Here is a 12,725-nt window from a genome sequence, read left to right as displayed (position 1 = left end):
GGGCCGGAGTCCAGGGTGTGGTGGAGTGACAGTCGGCCCGCCCGTACTTCCTAGCCCTCCCAAAACTGGTCGGGACGCCCCACACCCCCAGTCCTGCCAGAGAACCGCGGAGGGAGTGGGAGAGGAGGTCGGCCCGCAGGGTCCGGAAAGCCCCGCGCCAGGCCAAGCAAATGGGCTCAGTGATGGCCGAGCAGGGCGGAGCTGCCCGCACCTGGGAAAATGGAGGCAGCACCGGGGCAGTGAGTGGCCTGGTGGTGCAGGCGGGAGCCGCATGGGCATCCACCCCCCGAACAGAGCTGTGCCAGGGATCACTCACAGTGCTGTGCCAGGTCGGGCGCTCGCTCTGTCTCTGGTTTGTTGCCTTCCGTGTTCTTGGCGCTGCCGCCTTGGGCTGTTCAGTCGCGGCGCCGCTCGGGCGCTCCCAGGGATCTTCTTTAATGCTGGCCTGAAACCTCGAATCCTGAATAGGGCAGCTGGCCGCCTTCAGTGCGGCCCCAGCCTCCGGGATCCTGGCTGCATCCACAGCAGCCCTGGCGCCGTGTTCCCTGTTTCAAGACTCGCTTTTGCAGCTAAGAATCAGTTCTTTTCCTGCTCCACACTTCAAAGCTGTTGCCTGTAAATGAGGCAGCCTCTCCTGCCGGGGGCAAAGTGGCGTTGAGCCCCCACGACCGGCCAGCAGCAGCAGTCCTCCCTTAAGAGATGGCCAGAGGAAGGTCCACAAGTTTCCCGGCTGCCTGAGGCCCAGTGGCCACCTTTTCCACCTCAGCTACTCCGCGCCAGCCGCCGCAGCCGCCGCCATCTTGAAACTCGATGTGATGGTATTTTGAGGAGGGAATAAATAATGGGGAGAAGAAACAGGGACAGGTGGGGAGAAAAACGGGTAGGAGAGGAAATGAGATGCAGATACGTGAAGGTCTTGTGGGATGGAGAGACTGGGGGGAGGAGAGAGTCATAGTGGGTCTCAAGCTTTGGCCCATCTTCATCTTAACTTGCTTCACACTTGGGCTGTGGTTTGTGGAGTGTTTTCTCCTCTCAACCCTACTCTTTGAAATGAGCATTACCTGGCTGCCACTAATCCATGCTCTTCCATTTATTTTGGTCTTCAGAGTGCTATAGATTCCCATTGTGTATGAGGAATAGACATGGGACAGTGAGCATTAGTCTTTAGTTTAAAGCAGCAGCAACTGGTGCAATGTCAGCCAAAACACTAAGTCCGATGAAGCCAAGAGGGTTACTGTCCCCACAGTTTAAGGTCTGAGATATTTTAGTTCACTTTCCCTGTACATTAAAGAAGAATTTGTCATGTTTTTCCCTCATTTCTGTGGCCCTTGATTGCCATCCAAAGCTAATATCAATATGTCTCAAAGGTGAAGCGCCACAGTAATTCCTCTGCCATGAACGGCAGAGGATGTTCTGAATGCTTCTCGCAGGCAGTAGCTACTGTGGGAAATGAGTTCAGAGAAAGGCTCTTAGGTGCTAAGACGAGGAGCAATCTATATCTTCCCTGTGCTGCAGACTCTTTCCAGGCTGCATCTTCTAACCCTCAAATTGAAAATGTGCAGTACAGAGAGCTGGCTTTGAAGGCCACTTCACTCTTTGACTTATGCCAAATTTGGCGAAGCATTTCTTTAATATAAGCTCATGGTGTCGTCAACTCAAAATAAATGTGCTCTATTATTTATACTGTCCCTTTCAACCCTGGTACAGTTTCCTGGTATGGAATTTAATGTAAGTAAAGCCTACTGGTAGTTGTAGCACTCTTTCTCCCTAAGGACTGGTCTAGTATTTATATCAGATAGGTGTGAAATGATTTTGGATGGTTGATGTAGGGGGTTATAACAGATTCTATCACAGAATTCGGAGCTAAGAGACGCTTTGGTGATTAATCAATGCACCTGCTCATTTGGGAGTTGGGAGAGATCTGTCAAAAGTCACAGAGATGGCAGTGACCGTCCTTGGCTGCACTTCATTATAATATTTACCTGCAACCAGCCCCACTCAGACAGAAGAAACTTTAGGGGTGGAAAAGAACATTGTCTATTTCCAGAGAAGGCAGGTCTAGGGACCAGAGCAGGGATTCAGAATGGATCAAGGGCATGGAGCATTTCCCGGGTAAAGGAGATGTGGTGGATTGAATTATAGAGAGTAGTCAACTGAGTTGACTTTATAGGTTGACTTCTGCTTTTAGAGTTGGAAATCACTGCATGCTACTGAAAGTCATGCTTCAAGCTCCTTCTGGAATTCAAATGGAATATTCTGATGCCTGTTTAATATCCTCAATTAAATTCCATAACTATCATCTCTGTGTATTTTTTCCAAATCAAGTGCAGGTTAAATTAAACATCATAAGTATCTCAAATAGGACCAGATATATTTGAATATCCTCAATGACAAATATTAGGCTTAAATTCTAAGTAGTTATGTACCTTACATTAGAAATTTCCACTATTCCCCATGTAATATAATTGTCAAACTCTTTCACTTGCTAATTTGCAGAGCTTGCTTTAGTGATCATGCTTTGATTAATGAAGATTTTCTTGGTATAAAAAAATTGGAAGAGATAGAAATATGTAATTGAACTTTGGATTATTTATCTTCTATTTCAGTATTTATTCTGATATCATGGAAATACTCATTTTAGAAACCCAATAAGCTTCTTACAAGTAAACCTTTTCTTTTTATTTCGTAACTGAGAAGATAATATATTTTCATGAAGGTGAAAAATATAAGCATGAATTGTAAAGATAGTATACAAGTGTCTCTCTAATTTGTTTTGGTTTTCTTTTTGCAGGCTATAGGTTCCAGGCTTGCTGTAATTACCCAGAATGTAGCAAATCTTGGGACTGGAATTATTATATCCTTCATCTATGGTTGGCAATTAACACTTTTACTCTTAGCAATTGTACCCATCATTACAATAGCAGGAGTTATTGAAATGAAAATGTTGTCCGGGCAAGCACTGAAAGATAAGAAAGAACTAGAAGGTGCTGGGAAGGTGAGTCAAACTGCATGTGATTGCTTACCTGAGTAGACTAAAATATGCTAACCAGAGTTGCTTTGTTCCTCCCTGCTACTCACTACGTTCTGAGGATGTTTAGTTTTGTTTTGTTTTATTGGTTATGAATACTCATGAGATACAACATTGGTTGTCACCCCTCGTGCCCAAGAGGTAAAGGCCAGATCCATACTGGCAGCATTCCCGTTATGCATCCGACAAGGGATTAATATCCATAATATACAAGGAACTCAAGCAATTACACAGCAAAAAGCCTAATAACCCAATTAGAAAATGGGCAAAGGAGCTGAATAGACATTTTTCAAAGGAAGAAATACAAATGGCCAACAGGGACATGAAAAAATGCTCAACATCACCAGTCATCAGGGAAATGCAAATTAAAACCACATTGAGATACCACCTCACCCCAGTTAGACTGGCTATAATCAAAAAGACGGTGAATAACAAATGCTGGTGGGGGTGTGGAGAGAAGGGAGCACTACTGCACTGTTGGTGGGACTGTAAATTAGTACAACCATTAGTACAAATGTTTTTTATAACCATTCCCCAAAGCAATATTTTTTGATTAAAAACTGAAGAAAAGTAGCAAAACAAATCCTCAGGCTCAAAGACTGACAATTTTAACAGGCTTTTCTAGTTTCAGACCATTGTGTCACTCTGTTCCTTCTTTCCCTACGTCCCCATTCCCTCTCTTTCTCTCTCTTCCTTCCTCCTTCCCTTTATTTCTCTTTCTTTCTTCCTTCCTTCTCTCCTCTCCTCTCTTCTCCTTTCCTCTCCTCTCCTCTCCTCCCCAGCAAGCTTAAATCCGTTCTTCTATTGAGGAAAGTAGGCCCATTTTATTACCTATGATGGGGAAGATTCAATATGGAAAATCCTAAGGTTATTTATTCTATCTGGTTTAAATTATTACCACTTTTTCCCCTTTTTATCATGTCTCCTCCCTTCATCCTATTTGTTTATCCATATCCTAATACCTCTTTTCTTTTCCCTTTGCATGCTTGTCTATTGTTTCACATTATTTAACAAACACTTGTGTGGCATTTACTATGTTTCCTGGCAAATGCTTTATTTCTTATAGTGACCCTATGAGGTAGGTTCTGTTATCTCATTTTTCAGGTGAGGCTGAGGCACAAGCCAGTAATGCTGCCAGTGTCTTATAGCTGATGTCTTGGATCCAGGATTCAAACTCAGACAGTAGTGCTACAAAGTTGTGACTCTGTCTGCTTAAAAACAAAGAGGTCCCCTGGTGGCAGAATGCAACCTGATATCACATGATCTGTCTCACTGCAGAAATGAGAGGTCAAAGAAGGGCTGACCCCCAAAACTGAGCCTAGCCTCTAGGATAGGGATACATCCATCAGTGCACATTCCAAGGTTCCCAAGAGTTAGGACAGGGACCCAGGCAGATCAGACTGGCTCTGGCTCTCAGTAGGCCCAGGTGTCTGAGGCTGTCCCTGGGCCAGCCACCTCATCAACACAAATGATGAAGAAAGGTCCTAGACGCTGGTGATCACCACTAACACTTTGTCCTCTACGTCCTTGCTATCTCTTCAGACTCTTTACCCTGTTTTCTTGGGGTTCCTTCAGGAAAATCCTTTGACCAGCTTTAGTGCTTCCCAACCAGTGTCTGTGGGGGACAAACCTCATGTGACCTGCCCCATCCGGCTCTCAGAGGCCTGGTTCCGGAGGGACAGCAGGATGATGCTGACCCACAGGGGTCTGGTTGTGGTCTGGCCGAGGTAATATTGGCCCTGCTGGGGAATGCATCCTGTGCCAATGACTTAATTTACTGTACACTGGGGGCTTTCCCCCATCTGGTGTTAACTCTTCATCTGAGGAGAAGACGGAAAAAACTAGGACAAAATGTAAAAACTGAAAAAAGTATTACTGTTTCATAGTGTCATTATTTAAGGAGGTATTTGAAATGTCCAAGAAAGGAGTCTTCAACTGTTTTTAGGAAGAAGATGATCAATCCTAAGCCAATTCATTGCAAAGCACAGGTTATCACCTTTGAAATGGTGCATCAGATTTAAGACTCGTGGAGTTCTGGTCCAAGGGGGCAAGGGAAGGGGTGCAGATAGAAATGGATGTGTGAATATGGCAGATTTTCTGAGTAAAGGTCAGTTGTGAGATCAATGGTCACATTCAGTGGTGACTCATGAGATGGACAAGGGAGGGTAGGGAAAGTAGTGGTAGATGCACTGCCAATCTGAGTAATATTGAAAATTAACCCCCATCTGATCATAATTCTCAGGTTACCATTTATTGAGCTTTTATTATATACCATACTAGTAGCCCTACATACACTATCTCATTTAATGCTCTTAATAACCCTGTTGAATTATCCCTGTTGGACAGATAATAAAACCCAAGGTTCAGAGAGATCAAGTAACTTGCCCAGAGTCACATGGCAAGTCTCCGAACTGATCTCCCTGCTTCTGTTCCTTCCATTCTTGTCCACCTATATCCTGCATTCTTCTCACAGAAGCCACTCTGATCTCTTACAAATACAAATTAGATTATGCTATTACTACTTAAAACCTTCCAATGGCTTCTGCTCACACTTGGAATAAAATCCAGCCTTTTACCTTGGCTTATCCAACTCCACATGATCAGCCCCTGATGACTTCTGTGACCTCATCTTGCAATTCACTGGCCCGTGCCCACCCTACTCTGGCCTCCTGGGTCTTCTTGCAATTCCTCGAACACCTCAGGCTGTTTCCCTTTGATCTTCCCATGGTTGGCTCCTTTACATTACTTGGATCTCCGAATTATTACCTCTTTAGAAAGACCTCTCCTGACACCTGAATTAATTCATGATACTTCTCAGCCCTTGATGTTCCTTGCCTATTTCTTTATTAATGATGTATCTTCCCTACTAAAACATAAGCTCCATGGGGGCCAGGATCACATCGTTGGTTTGCCCTTAAAAGGATGGGGCAAGCCTGGGACTCCAAAGCAGGTGTATGTTATAGAGCCTCTCATGACCTGTATCCTGCCTGTGATCTGTGCTCCATAGTTTTCTATCACATTATTATGGACTAATGAGCATTTCTATAAAATAGACGCCTTTTTCTTTTCTGTAATAAAGCCATAATCAAACTTCAATTTATTTGAAGGTAGAAAAAGAAGTGCGAGGAGTGTATTTTTCTTTCCAGAAACATATATACTTTCCTTTCTCAAAAATTATTTAGTACATTACTTTCTGAGAGAAACTCAGTATTTACTCCTTCTTGAATTAAAAGTTCTCTCTCCTCGTGGTGAGTGATTACTGAGTCTCTATTTAAAATAAATGAAGCTGTGAGGATGCGGGGTACTAATTAAGCCTTTTTCTAATTGCTTCATTGTGCATCAAGGCAAAGATGATTGTGGAGTGATTACATTGTTTTACTCACCATGCAAGGTCTGTGACTTAAACTCTCGCTTTTGTTGTGCTATATGAGTATACTTACTAAAGGGCAATGATGTTTACAAACCAGTCACAAATAAAACATTCCTGCCTACTTAGAAAATGATGCACAGAAAATATTTCTTTATAAAAAAAGAAAGAAAATATTTCTTAAAACGGTTACACTGAAATTTATAGTAAATCTGTTTATTTTTTTAAAAAAAATTTTAATTGACACATTGTAATTATACATACATGCATACTTATGGGGTACAATCTGATGTTTCAGTTCATGTATGTGTTGTATAATAATCAGGTCAGAGTAGTTAATATATAAATCACCTCATACATTTATCATTTCTTTGTGGCAAAGACATTCAAAAACCTCTCCTCTAGCTATTATGTAATATACAAAACTTAACTGTTAACCTTAGTCACCCTACTGTGCAATAGAGCACCAGAACTTATTCCTCCCACCTAATTGAATTTGTACCCATTGGCCAACCTATCACTGTTCTCCCTCCCCACCCCCACCAAAATGTGTTTTTCAACAGACATTGTTACATGCGTTCGTTGAATAGTCTTACTAATCCAGAAACCCTCTTCTATTTGTTTTTATGAACACATAATTAAAAATATTTTTAATTGTCTGAACAAAGACTGTCTTTGAGGGTTTTGACTGACTGAAGGTGAATTTTTCCTCTAACGCTTGATTTCTGTAGGATTTTAGAATTTTTAAAAATACATTATTTTGGGCTGACCCCGTGGCTCACTCGGCTGAGTGCGGTGCTGGGAGCGCCGAGGCCATGGGTTCGGATCCTATATAGGGATGGCCGGTGCGTTCACTGGCTGAATGCAGTGCGGGCGACACCAAGCCGAGGGTTCCGATCCCCTTACGGGTCACAAAAAAGAAAAAAAAAAAAGAACAAAAAAATAAAAATACATTATTTTTATAGTGTATAAAAGAAGATTATAAATTATTTTAATATAAATTAAATCTGAACATTTTCATATCTTTCTAAGTAGCTAATGGTAAAGATACTCCAACCTTGTTGGCCTGTCTGGGTCAGAGAATTATATTTTTAATGTTTTTTTTTTTTTAAAGTTTTTGTTTTGAAAACTATGTTAATATCTTTCTTCTAGTAGCTTTTTGTAGTAGTCTTCAAAACTGACTTACTGTCATATGAAATATTTGCTATTAATCTTTAAAGTTAGGTAAGTTGTGTAGGAATCAGTCAGGAATAAGTGAGATTTTGTGTTTATGATTTTTAAACTGTAAATCACTCTAAATTAACTGATTATGTCTTTATTAGAATCTGTTCTGACCAGTGTAAAGGCCAGAAAGAGGAAGAACATCCAATAAGAGTAATTTCTCTTGGTGACTTATAATTCTAGGAAATATTTCTCTTGGAATCTTAGAATTAAAAGGGACTTTAGGGTCCCCAGTCCATCCCCCTCATTTTATAGGTGAGGAAAATGAGGCCAAGTGGTGGTTCTAGATCCCATGGCTGACATAGGCTGAAATCTCATTTTGTAAATTGGTGTCCTTTGCATTTTCCACATCCCTTTACCCAGACTCCAAAAGGTGGTAAAGGATGTATGTTTCCTAATCAAATAGTGTTGCTGGAAGGAACATTCAATTAGAACATAACTGAATGATAGAAACTTTCTGGAAAACAAATTGATAATATGTCTTGTGTTCCTTTAAAAATAGCTTATTTGCTTTGACCTAGTAATTTCACTTTTCAGGACTTTTCCTAAGAAAATAATTCAGTATGAACAAGGCTTAGGTACAAGGATGTTTATCATAGCATTATTTTTAATAAAAAAAGAACTGAAAACTTCATTCAACAATAAAGGACTGTATGACTGGCTGGGATATTAAGTGGCCCACTAAATATCCCATTATTAATGTGTATTTAATGACCTTGAGAGGTGCTTTTGATATTTGTTAAAGTAAAAAAAAACGATATATAGCCAAATACAGAATTTGGCCCCAATTTTTTCAAATATATATATATATATATATATATATTTGAAAAAAGAGTTCAGTGCTTAGAAAAAAAAAGTGAGCTAAACTGTAAAATACACCAATACGTAACTTTTATTACCTTCTTTATCTTTTCAGTATTTTCCAAATATTCTTCAGTTGTCATGATTGGCAACTATAATAAGAAAAATATAAACATCACATTCAAAAAAGTGTAAAATAACTGTAAACTTAAAACGTGATCACCATAGAAGAAAGAGCACTGCAGTAGATGTAAAATGAAAATGAAATGAGTTCTCAGGTTAATTTGGTAAAACTATGTAAAACTATGTGTCTTTAGGAAAGTGCCTTTATCTGTTTAAGCCATAGCTTCTCTTTAAGAGAAGATTGAATTAGTTGATCTTCCTTCCAGCCAGATCTAAAACTCAATTTGATAAATTACTTAGTATCCTTTTCCACAGAGAAGATGCTCATAGGTAATAATAAATAATATGTAATTACAAAGTTAATTCTTTTAATCTATTTTATAGAATTTAAATTAATTGCTACTGTTTCTCCTTGTGCCTCTTGGTGATGGGCACTCTCTGTTCCAGATCGCTACCGAAGCAATAGAAAACTTCCGAACGGTTGTTTCTTTGACTCAGGAGCAGAAGTTTGAACATATGTTTGCACAGAGTTTGCAGGTGCCATACAGGTAATAACCACTGAAGAGTGGGAGGGGAGTGGGAGGAGTTCTCCAATCATCAAATTTATTTTCAGAAGGATTACCTTGGCTAGAAGGTAGGGAGCAAATGGAGAAAGTACTAGGAGAGATCCTAGTACTTGTAATTATTGGGAAGCACTTGTGATTATCTAGGAGAGAAATGACAGGACCCTGAACTAAGGCAGGGACATCTCTGAGGTAGAACCTGTCAGAGTGGTAACCAGTGGGAAGAGGAGGGAAAGATGATGTTGAGAATGACTCTACTGTCCAGTTTGGATAAGGACCCTATTATTTACTGTAGATGGGAGTGAGTTCTTTATGGAACATGAAATTCAAGGTGTCTGTGGGATGCTGGGAGGGTGGTAATTCCTGGGTACACTCTTCTTTCCTCTCCTGGGCCTTCTACAATGGAGACTTTCTGCTTCTGTTCTTCCTTTAACACAGTCATCCCAGCGAGAGGTCTCATAAGTGATGTGGACATGGGCAAGGCCAACCTCTCTGAATCTCAGTTTCTTCCATAGTAAAAGGAGAGAGCTGGACCATATCCATGGATTTTCAAACTTTTTCTGGATAGTAGAGCCTTTTTTTCTGGAAAAAAAAATTCATTTGGAATCTTGGTATATGACAAAGACGACAGCAGAGTTGATCTGGTTGGAGCAGGAGTAGGAAGCCCAGAGGGCTGCCCACTCACCAGCCTGCTGCTACCCACACCTCCACATCGCTGAGCTCCATGTCACTCAGAAAATCCTAGAGTGTTAACTCCTTTGCAAAGCCTTCTCTGACTCCCCCAAAGAGTTCAGTGCTTTTTTTTCTTTCCCCCCATAACCTATTATTAATAAGGTATCTCCATTGCATCATACTAATGCAGCTCAATTCCTAGATCCCCAAGGACAGTAATGTGCCTGATTCTTCTGTGTCACCTAGAGTGGTTCCTGCAGCTTGTAGATGTCTGGTAAATGTGTGTGGATGAATGCTCACTACAGAGTACATACATGTTACATGTCCGAAAGTAGGGAAAAAGGGAATTTTCATTTATTAATCCCTAACAGGCTCTTTATATTCATTGGCTTATTTTATCTTTACATAAATGCTTTGAGGTATTCTTAATCCTACTTTAAAGATGAAGATACTGAATCTCAGAGATTAGGCAGTTTCCTAAATTTGCACAATTGGTAAGTTGGTAAAGTGAGGATCAAACTTACTTCTTTGGAAACCGAACCCATTTTTGTCTGTCACGCCTTTGTGCCCCACTACCAACCTATCAAAACTTACATTTTAAGGACTGAGAAGTGAAAGTGGAATAAATATTGAAATGTCTTCTTTTCAGAAACTCTTTGAGGAAAGCGCACATCTTTGGAATTTCATTTTCCCTCACCCAGGCAATGATGTATTTTTCCTACGCTGCCTGTTTCCGGCTTGGTGCCTACTTGGTGGCACATGGGTTCATGACCTTTGAGAATGTTCTGTTGTAAGTATTGGGTTAATATTTACAATTAAACTCTAAAATTAAAACTGGGGTGAGCATGCTTCATATTTGGATAGAAAACCCTGCTGTGAAGCCTCATGAAGAGATTTTGGTGATTCAGACAGTAGCATTATGCCTTCTGAGTTTCTGTGTGTTATCAGTGAAGGACCCCATTTCATTTGGAGGATCAGTAACTTCTCTCCCCAGTGCTGACTCACACATATCTGATCTTTCCAAATCTGTGGTTGGTTGGAGTGATTCAGTTTAGGGGTTTCAGAAGGCCTTGGCATTTGAGAAGAAGCCTAACCCTGAGCAAGGAGTCTGCCTGGCTCCTTTTAAAGGGCTTTCTAACATGGCAGCTAAAGCACAGATGTGCTGTACTAAGTTCTGCAAGCCCGGAAGATTCCAGGATAAATTTGCTTTTCCTTGATAAGAGAAAGGTGGAAGGTTAGAGCTGGAGGAATTCAGAAATGACAAAGAAAAAGTTAGATTGGGATATTTCTGCTACTTTGCTGTGAATGTAGAAAATTGTATCTCGGTTGGGGAAGACAAGCCTGAATTTATACTACTGAAGTACCCAAATATGCAGTTTGGTAGTCAAATGTGTGTAAAATCTTTCTGAGCTTCTAGATTTGGTGACTGGTAAGATTCTGCCCTTTGATAGTGTAGCATAATTAGCAGCACTACAGTTTTACATTTAAACCACAATTGTATAAGCCCAGCAATATAATATGTTAGTATAGTATTTCTGTCATTTTTAGACACTGACCAAAATGACACTAATATGCATGATACAGTTGACCCTTAAACAACACAGGTTTGAACTACATGGGTCCACTTACATAGGTATATTTTTTAACCAACTGCAAATCAAAAGTATAGTGTTTTGGGGATGCAGAACCTGCCTACGGAAGGAGGGCCGACTTTTCATAAACACAGGTTTCACAGGTCCTGAAGGACTTGAGTATCTGCAGATTTTTATATACTGGGGGAAGTGTGTGTGTTAAGCAACAGATTGTCTCTGTTGCTTATAACAAAATACTGGAACTGGGTAATTCATAAGAAAACGAAATTTATTGCCTACAATTTCAGAGGCTGGGAGGTCCAATGTCTAGGGAACACATCTGGTGAGGGTTTTCTTTGGTAGTGGCTTTATGGCAATGCAGGGGTCTCACATGGCAGAAAATGGCAGAGCGGAGACAGAGAGACTCTCACGTGCTCTCCTTTTAAGCCCTCAGAACCACACCCTTGACCACCATTATTAATCCGTTCACTATGGCATTGTCCTATAATTTAATCACCTCTTCAAGGCCCCACCTTTCAATTACCCTAGTAGGATTTCTTACCCTCAACAGTTACAGTGGGAATTAAGCTTCTAATATGTGGACTTTTGGGGGCAAAATTCAATCAATCCCCAGCAATGGGAATTTCTGAAGCCAATCCCCCGCAGATACTGAGGGACGAATCTAGTTTGCTCAGAGTGACCCCAACAGAAGATTTTAAATTTCCACTTAATATGTATGTCTGACAAATGATATGCAGGTGTTATTTATGGTTATGACCCAAAGATCAAAACCAGCATTACTGTCATTGGAGCTTTGATTAGATAATTATTTGATATATTGCTTTATTCCAAGGAATTCAATTGATGACAGTTGCCGACTCCTGGGCATTTAGGTTTGCAAAGTCAATCTTCCAAGTGAAAGGTGAGACCTGTCTGAAGAGCAGTCCAGTTGAAGAAGATTCCACAGGTTTATATGATAACAAGATTAACCAAGATTGACCATCTGTGTGATTTATTTAGAGCTAGTTAAAAAACAAAAAAACTAATGATAGTTAACAGAGGCATAGAGTCCAGAGGAAAGGAAGCGACGGATTTGTAGTATTCTGAGAGGGTTCTCAAAGTAACATGTCAGTTCCAGGCCAACCATTTTCAAAAGTGCATTGATAAGTGTGTCCAGAGGAGGGCAGTGAAAGCAGTTATTGAAAAAGTGAAAGACCTTTTAAACAATATTCCAATACTTGAAGGGCTGTCTTATATAAAAAGAAGTAAATTTTTCTTTAGTTTGGAAAGGAGATTTTTAACAATAGACCTAATCAAACATGCTACTTTCTAAACAGAGGATGGAAGCCAATTTAGGAGAAGTGTCAAGGCATAAACAT

At 40.5% G+C, this 12,725-nt stretch overlaps 1 protein-coding gene across 1 annotated transcript in view; it reads left to right on the top strand.

The window, feature by feature from the left end:
* The window catches only part of ABCB1 (ATP binding cassette subfamily B member 1), a 100,627-nt gene that overhangs the window by 74,865 nt on the left and 13,037 nt on the right, over positions 1–12,725 (top strand). Inside the window, exons 20-22 of the mRNA XM_063101044.1 lie at positions 2,792–2,995; positions 8,988–9,088; positions 10,425–10,565. Of these exons, the coding sequence (XP_062957114.1) occupies positions 2,792–2,995; positions 8,988–9,088; positions 10,425–10,565 (446 nt within the window). The remainder of the gene's footprint in view (positions 1–2,791; positions 2,996–8,987; positions 9,089–10,424; positions 10,566–12,725) is intronic.

This window comes from Cynocephalus volans, chromosome 6 (genome assembly GCF_027409185.1).
Source record: "Cynocephalus volans isolate mCynVol1 chromosome 6, mCynVol1.pri, whole genome shotgun sequence".
NCBI classification, from domain to species: Eukaryota; Metazoa; Chordata; class Mammalia; order Dermoptera; family Cynocephalidae; genus Cynocephalus; species Cynocephalus volans.
This window is presented reverse-complemented; position numbering and strand designations above follow the sequence as displayed.